The sequence below is a fragment of the Carcharhinus amblyrhynchos genome, unplaced genomic scaffold, assembly GCF_965287045.1.
Source record: "Carcharhinus amblyrhynchos unplaced genomic scaffold, sCarAmb.v2.hapA chromosome_577, whole genome shotgun sequence".
Taxonomy (NCBI): domain Eukaryota; kingdom Metazoa; phylum Chordata; class Chondrichthyes; order Carcharhiniformes; family Carcharhinidae; genus Carcharhinus; species Carcharhinus amblyrhynchos.
The window spans coordinates 91,456-110,833 of NW_027650317.1; the positions used below are offsets into that span (position 1 = coordinate 91,456).

The following is a 19,378-nucleotide window of genomic DNA, read 5'->3' on the forward strand; positions in this document are numbered from 1 at the left end:
CCTGCTTTTATATTCTATCCCCCTTGCTATAAAGGCCAATATTCCATTCGCCGCCTTGATCACCTGCAGACTGGGTTTTTATGATTCGTGCACAAGGACCCCGAGGTCCCTCTGCACTTGTAGCATGCTGCAGCTTTTCACCCTTTTAAATAATAATCCCTCCTACTATTATTTCTACTAAAATGGATAACCCTACATTTGCTAACGTTATGCTCCATCTGCCAGGTCCTCGCCCACTCACTCAGCCTATCCAGATCTCTCTGCAGACGTTCTGTGCCTTCCACGCAATTCACTTTTCCACTATCTAGGCAAGTGGGATTAGGTGGAAAGAAGGAGGTGAAGTTGGCGATCAGCAAAGATCATATTGAATGGCAGAGTAGGCGTGATAGGCTGAGTGGCCTCCTCTGATCTCTTGGGGCCAAAAGGATGGGCAGAGCTCGGGGCTTAATGATCTGTGTGATACCTATTGCAGAAGTGAAGGGTAATCCATTTGATTTTTTACATCAGATGTTTGTTGAAACAGCAGAAAGCAGAATTATAACATTTAATGAGTGTTTTCAGCTAATTAAGGTGGAGCCACAAATAAATATATAAATACTGGGAGCTCTTAGCTGTGGACGGCACGGTGGTTACTGCTGTCTCTCAGCGCCAAGGGTCCAGGTTTGATTCCCGGCCTGGGTCACTATCTGTGTGGAGTTTGCACATTCTCCCTGTGTCTGTGTGGATTTCTACCCACAGTCTGAAAGACGTGCTGGTTAGGTGCATTTGCCATGTTAAATTCTCCCTCGGTGTACTCGAACAATTACCAGAGTATGGCGACTAGGGGATTTTCACAATAACTTCAGTGCAGTGTTAATGTAAGCTTACTTGTGACTAATAAATGAAATTTAGCTTTTTAGATTTGCTTAAGAGACTTCTGGCTATCAGAGCAAGGTTAGTTTGATTCTCCCCTTAAGTGGGACAGGGACACCTCGTAAGTATCATCTACTCGATTTAAGACATCCTACCTTAATAATTGGATTTCCTGTTTATCTCATTTCAAGATTCTACTGTAACTATTTAAATTCAAAAGTTAGATTGTCTACTAGACTATATTGTCTTGACTGTTAATGTTACTGTTGTCAGGGTTTGCTGGCTTTAAATTGCATGTTGATTCTTTTCTAAACAACATGGAGATTTATTATTTGTCTCATGGTCTTTTATATGACTAACCAGTGAACCATATCTCCATGCAGTCTTAAAAAGAACATTGTAGAGCTAGAAAAGCCTCTGCTCTCTCCAGTTCTGCAGGAAACTGCATAGTGCAAGGTGTTTATGTACAAGGCATTTAGCACCCTTGGACCATTCTTGAGAATCTTTTCTGCATCCTCCCTGATGCCTTCACACCCTTCCCAAAATGTAGTGGTCAGAATTACACTATTCCAATTGAGGCCAAACCAGGGTTTTATAGATGTTCAATATAATTTACTAGTTTTTGTTCTTTTTATTTATGAGCCGGTCTCTCTGCTTGCCACGTACAGTGCTTCACGCACATACAATTCCAGGTCCATGCGCTCCGAATCTTTAGTTTATAATACTTGTCTTCGTTTTTTTTTCCAGCAGAAAATGTGTCACTTCACAATTCTCTGCATTAAATTTAGTCTGCCGTTTGTCCACTCATTCCACCAGATTGTCCTTTTCATATCTATGCAGCAAATTCTGTGCACTGGGCTTTATGAAAAGATAAGTTTGACTTTCCGGTTTCTGTCATTAATTTGCACAATTATAAAATCTGTACAGCTGTAAGACTTGGTCAGCTATCTTGTATAGCAGCTTGATCATTGGTGTTCCCTGTAACACAGCTCACAACAATCCACCATTGAAATGCCTGTCAGCTGTCACTGACTCGTTTCACCTAATTCAAAACCGGTGATTGCCTGCTTCCTCTACTGAGTAATGTATTTAGTGGTGGATTTCCAACAAGAGTCCAAAAAAGTTCTCCATGTGACCAAAGGTCAAGTTTATTCACGTTGAAGCAGTGCTCAATCAAGGGCCACGAATGTGATTTTCTGCTGTGTATCTTCTGGGCAGGCTACATCATTGTGGTCGGGGAAGTTTGCTGCATCAACCACACACCTACAATGTAACTGGGCAGAGCATGTTGATGACGTTTTGGGACATTCATCCCTAATTTTGTCACATTGCTTTTGATCAGAACTGCAGCATAATATTTCAGAACATCTTAGCAGATGATCACTTTTTTAATAAAAGCAGTTGAACAACATTTTGACATTCCATGTTCCCTGAGATGGAGAGACTAGGCAGATAGATACCTGTGTGGCTCAGTTTACAGGGCAACTGAAAAATATTTAATCAGTAGCCTGATTTATTATGGATGTAACATTAAAAGTTAGTGGATGTTCAGAAACTCCATGGGGGATAACAAGAAAGCACAGTTGCCACCTTAGAAAGCTGAAGCAACCTACGAGAAATGAGTCTGTCAATTGGCATGAGCTTTAGATTTCGTAGACCAGCGAGCAGCGTATCAAACAAAGAACGGAAACAGGCCCTTCGGCCCAACGAGCCCACGCTGCCATTTTAACACTTCCAGTCCCCCCACTTCCACCCGTGACCCTTTATCTATTGTTTTATGGCCATCCACATTGAGGGAAACTAATTTAGGGACAATTTATTACTGCCAATCAGCCGAATAGCACATCTTTGAGGTGTGGGAGGAAACCAGAGCACCCGGAGAAAACCCAAGCAAGCACGGGGAGAATGCGCAAACTGCCACAGACACTGGCCCAAATCCATGTGTCTGCACAGCAAACAGTGATAGTAACTGAGCTGTCGTCTTGCCCAGCATCTGGTCCAGTTTAAGCACACACTAACGACATGAAGCACTAGGCCAATCTCGAACAATCAAGAGCAGCCCAAGTACGACCCATCGCGTGTGTGCCCCTCGTTGGACAAGGCGGACCGACTTAAAACCTGCGAATGAAAGGAGAAAAAACATTATTATCAGACCATATCCATTTACCTTACCAGGGATGACCCAATGCTAATGAACCTTATTTAAAACAATCTCCTATATCCACCCATCTCCAACCCACTCATGTGCCTGTCTAAGTTACTCTTAAACAACTCTAGCGTGCTTGCCTCCACCACCTTACTTGCCAGAGCATTCCATACCCCCACTACCCTCTGTGTGAAAAACCTCCATCTAATATCTGTGTTATACCTCTTCCCCCTCACTTTAAGCCCATGTCCCCTCGTCCTGTGTGTCTCTAACATAGCGTAAACAGAGGTAAGCTATTTCCTATCCATACCCTTCATAATCTTATATACCTCTATTAGATCCCCCCTCAGTTGCCATCTTTCAAGGGAAAACAGCCCCAATTTGTTCAATCTTTCCTCATAACCCAGTCCTGCCATACCAGGCAACATCCTGGTAAACCTCCTCTGCACTCTCTCCAGAGTCTCCACATCCTTCCGGTAGTAAGGCGACCAGAACCGGACGCAGTACTCTCAATGCAGCCTAACCAACGTTCCATACAACTGCAACATTAGACTCCAGCTCTTATATTCTATACCCCTTCCTATTAAAGGCTAACATACCATAGGCTTTCTTCACAACCTTCTCCACTTGTACTGCCACCTTCAAAGACTTGTGCACTTGCACCCCCAGGTCTCGCTGCGATCCTATACTCCTTACGGGCTTACCCTTTATCATATAACTCCCCCCTACATTATTCCGGCCAAAATGCATCACCTCACATTTATCCGGATTAAACTCCATTTGCCGTGATCTGCCCAATATACCAGCCTGTCAATATCCTGTTGTATTGCCAGACACTGCTCCTCACTGCCCGCCAATCCAGCCATCTTGGTGTCATCAGCAAATTTGCTGATCACACCACTTAGTCCCTCTTTCAAGTCATTTACATATACTACAAAGTGAAGAGGTCCCAGTACTGAGCCCTGCGGCACACCACTAGTGACAGACCTCCAGCTAGAAAAGGACCCCTCCACTACTGTCTCCTCTTTGCAAGCCAGTTCTCAACCCGTCTAGATACCTGGCCACAAATTCCATGAGCCTTAATCTTTTTTACCAGCCTACCATGAGGGACTTTGTCAAACATCTTACTGAAATTCATATAGACGCCATCAACGGCTCGTCCTTCGTCGACCGTTTTTGTCACCACCTCAAAATTCTACCAGATTCGTAAGGCAAGACTTCCCCTTTACAAAGCCATGCTGCGTATCCTTAATCAGATCGCAACGCTCTTAAGTGCTCATACATCCTGTCCCTAAGAATCCTCTCCATCAAGTTGCCTACCACTGACGTCAAACTCACCGGCTTATAGTTACCCGGGTTATCCCTCCTACCCTTTTTAAACAACGGTACCACGTTCGCTATCCTCCAATCCTCTGGGACCTCACCTGTGTCCAAAGAAGTGACAAAGATTTGCGTCAGAGGCCCAGCAATCTCATCTCTCGCCTCCCTAAGCAGCCTAGGATAAATGCCATGGGGCCCCGGAGATTTATCAGTTTTAATGCTACCTAAAAGCCCTAACGCTTCTTCCCTCGTAATCGATAGATCCTTCAATTGGTCTACAGCTCCCTCGATGACCGTACCAGACGTCAAGCCCCTCTCCTTCGTGAATACCGACGCAAAATATTCATTCAGGATCTCCCTCATTCCCTCAGACTCTAAGCGCAGTTCCCCTCGTCTGTCCCTGAGAGGACCGATTTTACCCCTAGCCACCCTTTAGCCCCTAACATAGGAGTAAAACACCTTTGGATTTTCCTTAATCCTACCTGCCAAAGCCATTTCATGCCCCCTTTTTGCCCTCCTAACTCCCTTTTTGAGATCCCTCCTACTCTGTCTGGACTCCTCCAATGCTCTCTCCGTTCCCAGCTGCTTAGACCTGACGTACGCCTCTCGTTTCTTCCTAACCAGGTCTTCTTTATCTCTAGTAATCCACGGCTCTCTAATCCTACCTTTCCCATCCTTCCTCCTAACCGGCACATGCCTTTCCTGCACCCATTGCAGTTTTCCCTTGAAAGACTCCCACATGCCTAACGTGGACTTGCCTTCCAACAGCCTATCCCAGTCTGTATCCCTAAGCTCCTGCCTAATCCGGCTGTATCTAGCCTTCCTCCAATTTAGCACTCTCCCCTTAGGGCCGCACTGATCTTTTTCCATTCTTATCCTAAAGTAAAAAGTCTGACAACACCAGGTTTTAGTCCAACCTATTTATTTGATGATATACTCACAAGCTTTCGAGGGACACCCTCTTCGTCAGGTGAATGGAGAGTTCTGGCCTCAGACAGAGCATATAAAGCACAAACAGTTTAGAGATTACTGATTAGAATGCGAATCTTTACACCTAACCTGCTGTTCAAGACCTGAAGTGGCTGATAATGTGAGTGGAAGGAGCACTGATCACAGTTTAAAGAGATGTGTATTGTCTCCAGACAGTACAGTAAGTGAGGTTTTGCAAACCCTGGCAAGTCACGGGGGTTACAGATAGTGCGACATGAACCCAAGATCCCTGTTGAGACCGTCCTCGTGTGCGGAACTTGGCTATCAGTCTCTGTTCAGCGACTCTGCGCTGTCGTGTGTCGTGAAGGCCGCCTTGGAGAATGCTTACCCGAAGGTCAGAGGCTGAATGCCCGTGACCACTGAAGTGTTCGCCAACAGGAAGGGAACAGTCTTGCCTGGTGACTGTCGAGCGATGTTCATTCATCCGTTGTCGTAGCGTCTGCATGGTCTCCCCATACCCGTATCCTAAAGTAGACAGAGTTGTGGTCACTATTAGCCACGTGTCCACCTACCGCAACCTCAACCACCTAACCCGGCTCATTTCCCAGAACTAAATCCAGTATAGCCCCCCCTCTCCAGTCGGGCTATCTACATACTGCTCCAAGGATCCTTCCAATACACATCTTACGAATTCCTCCCCGTCCGAATCCCCGGCTGCGGGCACCTTCCAATCCACCCCAGGGAGATTAAAATCTCCCACTACGACAACCCTGTTCTTCCTACACTTGTCCAAAATGTCTCTGCATATACCCTCTTCCACTGCCCGCGGGCTGTCAGGCGGCCTGTAGTACACCCCTAGCATAGTAATGGCTCCCTTCCTATTCCTCAACTCCACCCACAGAGACTCAATTTCCAACCCCTCCATGTTATCTTCCCTCTGCACCGCTGTGATCTGCTCCCTAACTAAGAGTGCCACTTCCCTTCCTCTTTTTGACCCTCCCCGTCACACCTAAAACACTTATACCCAGGAATTGACAGATACCCAGCTCGACAGGCTGGAGGGGCTGATTGTGGACAAGTCCCCAGGACCGGATGGAATGCATCCCAGGGTTCTGAAAGAAATGGCGGAGGTGACAGTGGATGCCTTGGTGGTTATTTTCCAGACGTCGCTGGATTCCGGGGAAGTGCCGGAGGATTGGAAAACGGCTAATGTTACGCCGTTGTTTAAGAAGGGTGCCAGGCAAAAGGCGGGGAATTATAGGCCGGTTAGTTTAACGTCTGTGGTAGGTAAAATGTTAGAATCCGTCATTAAGGAGGAAATTGCGAGGCATCTTGAAGGGAATTGCTTGATAGAGCAGACGCAGCACGGTTTCATTAAAGGGAAGTCGTGTCTGACAAATTTACTGGAGTTCTATGAGGATGTGTCTAGGGCGGTGGATAGAGGAGAGCCGGTGGATGTGGTCTTTCTGGATTTTCAGAAGGCGTTTGACAAAGTACCTCACGAGGTTATTGCAGAAGGTCGAGGGACATGGAGTTGGGGGTAGGGTGTTAGCGTGGATAGAGGATTGGTTGTCAAATAGGACGCAGAGAGTGGGGGTCAACGGGTGCTATTCAGATTGGCGGGTGGTGACTAGTGGAGTGCCCCAGGGGTCGGTGCTGGGGCCTCAGCTATTTACCATTTATATAGATGATCTGGAGGAGGGAACCGAGTGCAGGGTGTCGAAATTTGCTGATGACACCAAGATTGGGGGAACGGCAAATTGCGCGGAGGGTGTGGAGAGTCTGCAGAAGGATCTAGATAGGCTGGGCGAATGGGCCAGGAAATGGCAAATGGAATTTAATGTTGGCAAGTGTGAGGTGGCCCACTTTGGTAGGAAGAATGGTAGGAAGGACTATTACTTACGTGGCGAAAAACTGCAGCAGGCGACGGTGCAGAGGGACCTCGGGGTCCTTGTGCATGAGTCGCAAAAACCCAGGTTGCAGGTGCAGCACGTGGTCAGGAAGGCGAATGGGATGCTGGCCTTCATCGCGAGGGGGATTGAATATAAAAGTAGGGAGGTCTTGCTGCAGCTGTATAGGGCATTGGTGAGGCCGCAGCTGGAGTACTGTGTGCAGCTTTGGGCGCCGCACCTGCACGAAGATATTTTGGCCTTGGAGGGAGTGCAGAGGAGGTTTACTAGGCTGATACTGGAGTTGAGGGGGTTGAGCTATGAGGAGAGGCTGAATAAATTAGGCTTGTACTCGTTAGAGTTTAGAAGAATGAGGGGAGATCTCATTGAGACGTATAAGATGATGAATGGGATGGATAGGATAGAGGTGGCGAGACTCTTCCCGCTCAAAAAAGACAGTAGGACTAGGGGGCACAGCCTCAAGATAAAGAGGGGGCGGTTTAGAACGGAGTTGAGGAGGAACTTCTTCACTCGAAGGGTGGTGAATCTCTGGAATTCTCTGCCCGTTGAAGTGGTGGAGGCTGCCTTGCTAAATATTTTTAAGACGCGGGTTGATGGGTTCTTGATAAGAGAGGGGATTAAGGGTTATGGGGAGAGGGCGGGAAAGTGGAACTGAGCCACGACAGATCAGCCATGATCTTATTGAATGGCGGGGCAGGCTCGAAGGGCTGGATGGCCTACTCCTGTTCCTAGTTCTTATGTTCTTATGAATATTTAGCTGCCAGTCCTGCGCTTCCTTTAACCACATCTCCGTCACTGCCACCACATCTAAATTCCTCGCGAACATCAAGGCATTAAGTTCATCAGTCTCACCCATCACACTCCTCGCATTAAAACAGATGCACTGAAGACCCTCAGGCCCACTTGGATCGTCCACGTCCACGTCCACAATTACATCTGCCTGGGCCCCTCAGCCCTTCAAGATTCCCTCTACCCTCTCCGACACATCCTGTACCCCTGCTCCAGGGAGGCAGACTACCATCCTGGAGTCCCTCTTTTGCCCACAGAACCGCCTATCAATTCCTTTAACCCTCCCAGCCCCCTTCCTTCCCTGTGAGGCATTCTGGTCTTCCTCTCTCTTGCCCTTTCCACCCCAGTTGTTGCCTTACCCTGATTATCTTGGGAAACTACCTCTGGGGTAACCTTTGGAACATTACTCCTCTTCTTTTTTCCCCCGTCCTAACTGTAAACCACCCATTCCAGCCACCAACCCCCCCCACCATGCTCTGGGTTCCCCTAGTGAATGTGGTTCCTATTCATTATCACCTCATTCTCCCTGACTAAAAATAAATCCTGCAGCCTCAGCTCCAGTTGCCTAACTGGGGCCCTCAAACGCTGCAACACCAGACATTTGGTGCAGATGTGGACTTTGCAGAGATGCTGTGTCTCCAGGAACTCCCACATATTGCACCTAACGCAGCTGACGCACCTCCTCAAGGACTCTGCCGTTAATTTGACCACCCTTAGAATTATGGACACAAATGGAAAAATTAGACCAGTATCTCACCTTGCCTAAGCCTTGTGAGCCAAAGCCCTTGCAGCACTCACTCAGCACCCACCTCACTCCGCTGCCCACTCCCGACGCTGCCCGCTGTCTATTGCAGCCACCTTTTTGTACTCCCGCACTCCCTTCCTGACTGCCCTTGCGCCTAGGTCCCGCTACGGAAAGCGCAAACTAACAAAAACCCTGCGAACCGGCAATACAATTTGAAATTTACAGTACAATCGCAATTCGAGTTATTTGTCATGTTGTATGACTTATTCTTCTGTCATCTAAACAGTTACAGAGCTTACTTGTTTAGTCTTTGACCTGAATAGCTTACACTGGAAAACTGAACCTAGATCGCAAGAAAAACACTAGAAATAATACCAAAAACTCTGCTTCTATTTGCATCCCGCCATCTACTGGCATGAGCTGATAAGGCAGCATTTTTTTTTTGTTGTTCCATTCCTGTTTTTATTGTTTTTACATTCATAGAATCATAGAACCCTACAGCGCAGAAAAGGGCCCTTCGGCCCATTGAGTCTATACCGACCGCAGTTCCATCCAGGCCAGACTCCCATATCCCTACATAGTTTACCCAGCCATCCCTCTAACCCATGCATCTCAGGACACTAAGTAGCAATTTTAGCATGGCCAGTCAACCTACCCGCACATTTTTGGTGCAAGTTGTTTTATAGCAACTGAAACAGAATAGTTAGGGTAGATTGGTTTTTGCCCCCGGAGGTTGCTTAGTTAATGAGGAATTAAATTGCCTTTCTCCTTTGGAATTGTGGAACTAGATAGTTCTAGGTAATATTTTTAAAACATTTTTAGTTCTTGCTGTTGAGATTCCCTTCTCTTGCAACTAATGGATTTTTATTTCTTTGTCTTGCAGCATTAATTTTAATCAAGATGCGTCTTTAATCTGTGTGTCGAGTGATCATGGGACAGTTCACATTTTTGCTGCTGAGGATCCCAAAAGGAATAAACAATCCAGGTGATTGATGTGCAGAGGTTTAAACTGGTTGCAGAATGTCTTAACTTGAATTACTAATTAACATTAATTTTAGCAGTTATTACAAACTGCCTCTGCTGTTTTGGTTAGACTGAACTACCAGCCAATTCAATTTATTTTGAGCAAAAACATTGAATTCACAAACCGATGTGAGGAGAAGTTTATTCTGAAATGCAAACAAATGAATGATAACTTTGTACTTAATAGCCTCGGTGCTGTAATTTAAGATTCCGAGGATGAAAGGGGTTGGTGTATCAGGAGTGATTAAACACATTTGGGCTTGAACTTGCTGGAAATTAGAAGGATAAGAGGGGATCTGAAGGGATTGATAAAGTAAATGTAGATCAAATGGTTTCTCTTATGTGGCAATCTAGAACAAGATATTGCAGGTATAGGCTGAGAAGCGGCAAATTTAAAACTGAGATGAGGAGGAACTACTTCCCAGAAGGTGGTAAATTTGTGGAACTCGCTGCCCATACCGTGGTGGAGTCTGAATCATTGGTTTCAAGAAGGCAATATAAGAAAAAGGAAAAGACAGACGTGGGGAACAGGTGTGGGATGGATTTGAGCTCAAAGAGATCAACTATGATCTGATTGAATAATGGAGCAGGCTCGAAGGGCTGAATTTGCTTACTTCTGTGCCTAATTCCTAGGAGCGTTAAAATTTTTCAGAAAATTTTGAATTTGTGCTATGAAGAGTAGGCCATACAACCCTCTTCTCCCACGCAATAGATATTCGATCTGTATTTAGGTTAAGTGCACTGGCCGTGCAAAATTCTTCCTCAGTGCACCGGAACAGGCACGTGTGGCAACTAGGGGATATTCACACTAACTTAATTGCAGTGTTTAATGTAAGCCTACTTGTGACACTAATAAACTAAACTTAAATCTTCAGCTGAATTTACCAATTTCTTCCATATTTGTTGAGATCCTTCCCTAAATCAAAAATCTATTGCTCTCCATCTCCAATTTCAATTCACTAAATCGTAAAAACCAGTTACCTAAAATGACCTGATTTTTACTTCCCTTTGTGTGATGGAAGTGCTTCCTGATTTCACCCATAAAGTGGCCGAGCTTTAGTCTTTTACTGTTGTTTCTTATTCTGGACTCTCGCACCAAACACAAGACTTTTTGGTGAAATATTGACATCCCACTCGCCCCTGGAATTGTAGCGAGTGGGATATTGACCATTGACAGGTGGGATTTTCTGGTCTGGCCATGTTGACCCCAAGACTGGAAAATCCTGTCCTTTTGTATCTACCCTATTTTATCTCCTAATTCTTCGAAATGCCTTGATTACATCCATTCCATTACCTTCTAAGTCCAGGCAAATACAAGCCAGCTTTATGCAACATGTCTATCTGATTCTTAAGCACTGACGTAATTTGAGTCTGCACTGCACTGTTCCTTAGCCAATATACTTTTACTGAAATTTGATGCTTAAAGTGGGGCAGTACTCCAGATGAGGACTGACAATTGAAACATTGCTTCCACTCAAAAAAAGGTCTCATCTCAAAGTGATTGCAATCACTTTGAGATGAGACCTTTTGTTTTGAGTAACTTTTTATGCCTGTGTAGGAGCACTAGGACCTGTTGCAGGTACCAGAATTGCAGATTACTAGCCCAATGTCGCGTGTGTGTTTACAAGCTCTAGATCCGAAACACTTTTCTAAAGAGACGTTGCTTTAGTTTCTCATGGGTGAATTTATAGACGATAGGCTAATTTTTCTTCAATTCTAATTGCAGTTTAGCATCCGCGAGCTTCCTTCCAAAATACTTCAGCTCTAAATGGAGTTTCTCCAAGTTTCAGGTTCCTTCTGGTTCGCCTTGTATCTGTGCCTTCGGTACTGAACCCAACGCTGTTGTGGGTAAGCCCTGCTGTTTTGCATCCGAGTGATAATTATGTAAATTCTAACAGAGGTCCACAAAACACTTGTGGTGTTAGTATCTTCGTCGCACAGTAATTACTGTGATTTCTAGTTATTCGTTCACTAAAAACTTTGGCAGAATCAAAACTCCTCGCTCTGGGAGGGGGAAGGAAGCAAAATTAAAGTCCCCTGTGTTTAAAAACTGGCCTGGGATTTCAAATACAAATTTTGCCAATTGCTAGAATGTGACGCCTAATTGGAGATTGCAAAAGCAGATTTAAACTGATGGGCTCAATATTGTTCAAGGAGTAAATGCCCTTTTTTTTTCTTTTAATCTACTACCCCACTTGTTCCATGACACAGTCTGTGTTGACAATTCCCAATTCATAGCAGGACTATAACTACTTCTTTCTTGAGTCTAAGCCTTTGCAGTGGGATATCCATTGGGAGTTAGGCATGAGGTGCCAGAGTGCGACAACTAGGGGATTTTCACAGTAACTTCATTGCAGTGTTAATGTAAGCCTACTTATGACACTAAAACTTAAGCAAACTTATCAATAAAGTCAAGTTGATGTATTTTTTAAATTCATCTAGCCAGTTTTTATAAAACCTTTTTATTCAGGTGTACAGAATCTTCATTTTTAGCATAAAGAATTACTTTTGAATGAGCAAATAGGTAATCAACACAGTTGGACTCTTATTTTATGGTATCTCAAATCAAATCTCCCAACTTAATCCCCTGGTTTGAGAAGCTAATTTGCAAAGACGTTTTTCTTGTGATTCTTTCTTGTTTTCTTTAAGTTTGAATTTCTGAAATTGCAGCCATATTAATCAAAAGCGATTTATATAACTCTGTACAGTATATCCCCTTTGTTCTCGCAATATAGGGTGTTAGCTGTCGGATCATGTCCCAGCAATGCAATTTTCCCTTGAATGTTATAACGTTATTCTTAAATTATTTCTTAAACAACTCTTTGCAAGATAGTAATTTTTTTTCGAGATAGTCAGTCATTTGTCAGTACAGAACTTGAGTATTGCTGGGAAAAAAAAGACATGTCGAAGCTTCTCATTTTGAACTCATCAGGACACTTTAAGAACACCAATGAGGAAAACCATTTATACTGCGTGAGAAGAGAATGCCAAGTGATTGGCAAGTGGATTCTTAATAATAATGGTGTTGCCATGGGGAATGCATTAATTGGTGGTGACTGATAGATAACTGCCAAGAATTGTTTGATATTTAAACCGGGCAACTTGACCCTGCTTGGTTTGAGTATGGGCTGGTTGGGTTACCTTGTCCATTGCAAACAGTAGCTGGGACATGCTGGTACTGAGTGCCAGTTTTTGGGACATTAGCTGAGCAGCACATTGGCAGTGTCCAACATTGGATGTGATTCCACAATTGGGCAACATTTGTTAAATAATCTTCAGTGTGCCAAGAATTATACTGACAGCCATTTTAAGATTTTGATTTGATTTTATTATTTTCATTGTATTAGTATACAGTGAAAAGTATTGTTTCTTGTGCACTATACAGACAAAACATACCGTTCATAAAGAAGGAAAGGAGAGAGTGGAGAATGTACTGTTAGTCGTTAAGAGATTGAATTAAAGCATTGTTAGAGTTAGAATGAAGTTTTAAAAACATAGAGCGAAAATAAAAGGATTAGTGGGTGTGCTGGGCACAGCTTGCAAGAAGTCGTCACGCTCAGGTACCATCTTGGATCATTTGGGCTTGTGGTACGTGTACGGGAAGCTGTATACACATATATACAAAACAAAATACACAAGATTCTGTTTTTTTTTTTGCGGACAAAATAAACAGACAGCCATTTGCTGGTTCATCCCCAGGACAATGCTTTGAACGATCAGGGTCAAGCTGTTTGGTTTAAATAGCAAACCGTGCTTGGCTGGTATCGGTCAGTCACCAACAGCTGGTGTATTCTTCATGACAATGCCTCTATCGTGATGTGATGCTGTTGGACTGGGGTAAACACAGTAAGAAGTCTCTCAACGCCAGGTTAAAGTCCAACAGACTTATTTGGTAGCAAAAGCCACTAGCTTTCGGAGCACTTCTCTTTCGTCAGGGGCAAAGCCCCGAAAGCTAGTGACGTTCGCTCCCGAATAAACCTGTTGGACTTTAACTTGGTGTTGAGGCATCTTACAATGCTTCTATCAATCAGGGTCCACTTGTCTTTTCATACTGTATAAATTATTTGCCCCTTGTACTGTCTGTTCAGGGATGTGGGCTGGTACCTGTTTGATACCCATCCCTAATTGCCCTTCAGCTGAGGGCATTTGAGAATCAACCATATTGTGTCTGGAGTCGCATGTACACCAGACCAGATAAGAGCAGCAGACTTCCTTCCATAAAGGACATGAGTGAACCAGGTGGGTTGTTACGACGATTGACAACGGCTCCATGGTAAAGATTAAAGTTAATTCCAGATGTTTGTTTAATTCAAATTTCGTATCAAACAGCATGCAAAGTGTCCTGTTGACTATAAACGAAAACCTTCAATGTGTTTTTTTTTCAAAATAATATTCTTTCACCGACGAGTTTAACAACAGAATTAAAACAATCAGACATACGAAGCAGCAGAATGCGCTTCCCCACTGTGAACTCAACATTGTTACAATTACGTAGCTCTTGTCGTTTCTCCCGATCTGGTTAATGCTCTACATGTACAAAGCTGACTAGAAAAATCTTTGAGTTTCTATTTGACTAGGAAGGCTTCAGGTCAAATCCACATCCAACAACCTGCTTTGAAAACCACGCTCACGTTTTAACAACTGACAATTCCACGCTGGTTGAGGCAACCACAATGTAAAAACAAAATGTCATTCTCCCATCTCCCAGTGGTATCTGAATCTTTTTTGAAAATAACTAGGACCAAGAGCTGTATCACTGCCAACAGCTCTAACTTGGACCAAACCCTATTGGCTTCATTGAAATCATCCATTAACTTTTTTGAGCTGTATTGTTGACAGCGTAACTGACGAAAACATTACCTTTGCCCAACTTTGGTAGCAAAGGTTTCAAAAACAAAGGAAAGTCATCCTTCAGTCTGAATTGCAATCATTGACCACACTTGCTTTCAGTCCTGAAGCCACTTTTTAAAAAAAACTTAAGCTTATGCTGATCCTCCAACTGCAGGCCTCAATTCTGTTAACCAGCCTTTCATGTGATTGAAAATCTATGAACCTTGCTCTGTGGGAATACTTTGGTGTTTGACGAGAATGTTGACCCAGTGACTTTTTTTTTCAGTGCTGGGCTAACAGTTGGCTGAATGGATGATAAAACGTTTCATTGCAATATCAAGATACCATTTGTACTGAGTGAACAATGTTTGCCAGGCACTGCTCGCTAAACAAACTCACTGACTGACATACTACTTAAACTGACCGATTGAGACAGTCTGGACAGATTGAAAACTGTTAAGAGATTGAAATATGTATGCATGTGGATAATATGCACTTTGTTACAATTCCTGTGTCTTGCTCTGCCTCATGCTTCCTATTACTTCAAAAACATAGGGATTCAACTAAGAAATTACACTTAATCAAGAAACTGAATCAAATCACTCTGCTTAAATACAAATCTCTTGGCTGTCATTTTATTGCAGTAACTGAATTTTTAAAAATTGAAAACGGTAGCATTGTTTTCAAGTGGTTAGCACCAGGGAGCCAGGTTCAATTCCAGCCTCTGATCACCTGTGTGTGGAGTTTGCTCATTCTCCCTGTGTTTGCGGGAGTTTCTCCTGGTGCTCCGATTTGCTCCCACAGCCCAAAGATGTGCAGGTTAGGCGGATTAGCAGGGTAGATATGTGGGGTTATGGGAATAAGGCCTGGGTGGGATTGTGGTCAGTGCAGAATTGATGGGCCAAATGGCCTCCTGCAGTGTAGGAATTCTATGATTTTTGGAATCTGTGAATGAATGTTCACGATTTTCAATAGTTTAAAAAAAACTGCCTGAGGAAAACAGATGAATGGATTACAGCATCTCTGTTTTACTTGTTTATGCTGAAGACCAGTTTGCATAGAGGTGTTTTCTAAGCGTGAAGCACATTTTCCCTTGCGCTGCAATATTGGAATTTATTTGATTTGTTTTTAACCAGTTAGCGAACGTATTTTAGTATTTGTCTTTTTAGAACAAGAGACCCGTATTGATATAGCATTTCTCCCAACCAGCTCAAAACACTTTACAGTCAATGAAATACATTTTTTTGTTGTGTAGACAACATAGCAGACAACTTTTTTGCACATCAGTCTCCCACAAACCAGTACTGTTAATGAAATATTGAAGAATAAATACAATGCCCCGTCTCAGTGCGTGTCTCTACATGCCCTTCTCCGATCAGAACCTTCCACACACCTGACAAAGGAACAGTGTTTCCGAAAGCTTGTGGGTTTACTAACCAATAAACTGGTTGGACTTTAACCTGGTGTTGTGAGGCTTTTTACTATGTTGACCCCCGTCCAACACCAGCATCTCCACATCACTGAAATAGTGCCACGATACGGTCACCTTAATAGACCGATGGGGCTTCAATTTATACGTCGTGTGAGAGACAGTATCTCCAATAGTGCAGCACTATCATAGTACTGCACTGGAGTGCAACTTTGAATTTTTGTGCTCATGTCCTGGCATGGTACTTGAATCCACAAAATTTTGAAACAGACACATTTTCTACCATCTGACTCATGGCTGATGCTGTTAAGGTAGTTTCACATTTTAAACATTATCAAGCAATACACGTTCTACAATAAGTGCATGGGAAACACTTAATTTATTATTATATTCATATTTACACATACATTGTTTCTATCATGATTTTTCTTTTGAAGTTTGAAGCTTATTGCTTTTAACACTCGGAAAATTTGTTGTGTCGATCATGATGAGGCACTTCAACTATGCAGAGTTTGCTTACTAGAAAAGTTACAATTTCACATGAGAAATGTCTTTGAAAGTCATGCATCTGTTCTATAATTCCAATTAAACATATAGCAGTTTTAACCAACCAAATGATTTCCTATTTTGTTTTTGTTCTTTTGAGATTATTTTAACCTTTTTTAACAGTTTTGTGACATGAAATTTAAATAAACTAATTATCTTTTGGAATAACATTCACAATAATCTGGTCTGATTTGTTGCAGCGATTTGTGCAGATGGCAGCTACTACAAATTTTTATTCAACACCAAAGGTGAATGCACCCGGGATGTCTATGCCCAGTTCCTGGAAATGACAGATGATAAGATATGACTGTAAAGGATATGAATGCAAATAATTACTTTTCAAACAGATCTGCCTATTGCTGGGGTTTAGCCTGCCAGCCTAAAAGAGGAAAAAGTGTTACGTGACTAAACAGTGATAAAACGAGGAGTATAATGAACCTCTAGTGATGGACCATCGGATGGACGACATACAGATGTCTCCGTTTATTATTTTTGCCATTTTCCAATTCTGTTGTGGAATGTTTTGGGTTTGGGGAAGAATCTATTTTTTATTAAAATGAATTGCAACATTTAACCTTTGTGACCACAAGGAAGTAACCAATCCTTCAAACTGCTCCTCTTTCGTAAAAGAACTCTTGAACTAATCGTGCCTGTTTAAACTTGTTTCTTTGTGACTGGATGTTTACAGTAGACACTTTGAAGCAGCAGGTTTTTTCCTTAATGTTTGGTTTGCTTGCTGGCAAAGCGAGTTATCATTGCCTAATGTGAGCAATTACTTGTCAAACACACAAGCCCAAATCTATGTTTCATTCTAACTATATATTGTGGCCTGTGAATGTGAAAAGCTTAAATAGACATCAGATTGCACAAGGCTGTTAACAGCCAAGCTGTTAACTTCAGGTCAGCTCATGGAGTTAAGTGCACAGTAAATTCTTTTTCCACTTTGGGATTCACAATTACAGAAAGTTACAAACTGGTGTTTGCTTAAAACAAGATGCCCAATTTGTTAGCATAGGTTTTGTGCTAAATGTATGTACGGTACAAAACTCATTTCTAGTTACAAAATACTGTTTTTAATGTACTCTGCACATTAAGTCTAACTTGTATATTGGTGATTTTTCTTTGAAAGAAGGCCTGCTACTTTTTTAAAGGAAAAGTGAGATGTATTGGTGGCTGGTGATTCTAACATTTGTACTGCTGTATCTGGTGTGCGTAAGTGAATAAATTGGCATCCAGGTTGAAAACATTGCATAAATTAAGAAAAAAAAAACTGCAAAAGGAACAAATAATTATTTTTTGCAGAATAAACTAACTACAACCTCTACATAAAATCCAGTGGCTTAAAACAAAGTTTTATTGGTTGTATTTAATCTTCACTGTCAAAGGAGAAGCAATCTTAATTTATTTGTTCCCTTAATTTTGATAAATTGGACAACTTCAGGTTAAAAAAAATTAAACTTGTGTAATAGTGTAACATCTTCACACTAGAAGCGCAAAGTCTTGTTTTTTTAAAAAAAACTCCCAGTGACCTGGTTTAACAGCCAGTTTGGGTTTTGATTAAGGTCTAGCCAGTAAGCCAAAACTTCCTCTGCAAATATTTCCTTAAGCAGACCGAGTGTCTGACTAGAAACTAGCTCATTAAATGCATACCATTTTATTAAATACTTCTGGCCTTTTTCATTAATGGTATCTTGTAGGAGTGGATCACTTCAAATGGTTACGACCCTACAGGGCTTGCCCTGGAGATTGTCAGAGCAGACTTAAATGAAAACTGATTTTCTTTCAAGTGTTAATACTCTATTTATTTATCCAAACTAATGTAGATTTATTAAGAATTTTCTGTTGGCATGTACAGAGATGCAGTTTAGGTGGGAGTGGTCCAATAATGTGCTATATTTTTCTGGACAAAAAAGCACACAAATGTAACTGACATTAATCAGCAAAGTTACACTATCTCCTTTCCTGCTTTTATTGGAATCTAAAATATGTGCAGCACTGTACCTCAAATGTAATAGTTTGAAATTGTAATTAGTAGGACAACTGCATGCAGGCACATTGAAAAACTCAGCTTGAGGTTTCCACAGGAAAACTTCCAATAATCTTCAGGAAATTTACAGTTGAAACAGCATTGGGTTAAGCTGTCACAAAGTTAACAGTTTTACACTGTAGCTTTTATTATAGATATGTTAAACAGGACACTTCCCAGCTCCTGTAATTGTACAGTTATTGAACTGAAACTAATGAGTTCTTAAGATAACTTTCATAATGTACCTTTACTAATATTAACCGGTGTTTGGAGCACCCAATGTTCAGTCAGTCACTTCTGGGTTCAGTGTAAATTAAAATCAAGTGGTGTACAGACATGTGTGCCTGTGTAAATTGTTAATTAGAAAAACTGTCCACTTTTTACTAAAAATGTTCGATTGTACTAAATTTTTTTCACTAACTTGTTTGACCCATGTCATTTTTTTTTTGTATTTAATGTTTCCCTGCACTAATAAAAAAAAGTCACATTAACCTTTCAAAAGTTGTTAATTTGTACTTTGGGGACAACGCAACATTTAAATCTATAAATACAATTGGTGAAAAGTGTAATCCAGTAGCACTTGCATGTCACCTTTACTAAAGCATTTACTATTTGACTGTTGGTTATAAGTGGGTGATTTATAGAATGGCTTGCACAGGGGTGGGGGGAGAGGGGAGAGAAAGAGGAGAGGAAGGGGGAGGGGGGAGAAAGAGGGGAGAGGAGAGGAGAGGAAGGGGGAGGGGGGGAGAAAGAGAGAGGGGAGAGGAAGGGGGAGGGGGGAGAAAGAGAGAGGGGAGAGGAGGGGGAGGGGGGGAAAGGGGGGGGAGAAAGA

General features: G+C 42.5%; 1 protein-coding gene across 2 annotated transcripts in view; it reads left to right on the forward strand.

Annotated features, from left to right (window-relative positions):
• The window catches only part of wdr45b (WD repeat domain 45B), a 60,408-nt gene extending 41,383 nt beyond the window's left edge, over positions 1-19,025 (forward strand). For both annotated transcript variants that reach the window (XM_080184140.1, XM_080184141.1), the window contains exons 8-10: positions 9,576-9,677; positions 11,442-11,563; positions 16,721-19,025. In XM_080184140.1, coding sequence (XP_080040266.1) covers positions 9,576-9,677; positions 11,442-11,563; positions 16,721-16,827 — 331 coding nt within the window. In that variant the 3' untranslated portion in view covers positions 16,828-19,025. The remainder of the gene's footprint in view (positions 1-9,575; positions 9,678-11,441; positions 11,564-16,720) is intronic.
• The last annotated feature ends 353 nt before the right edge of the window (positions 19,026-19,378 follow it).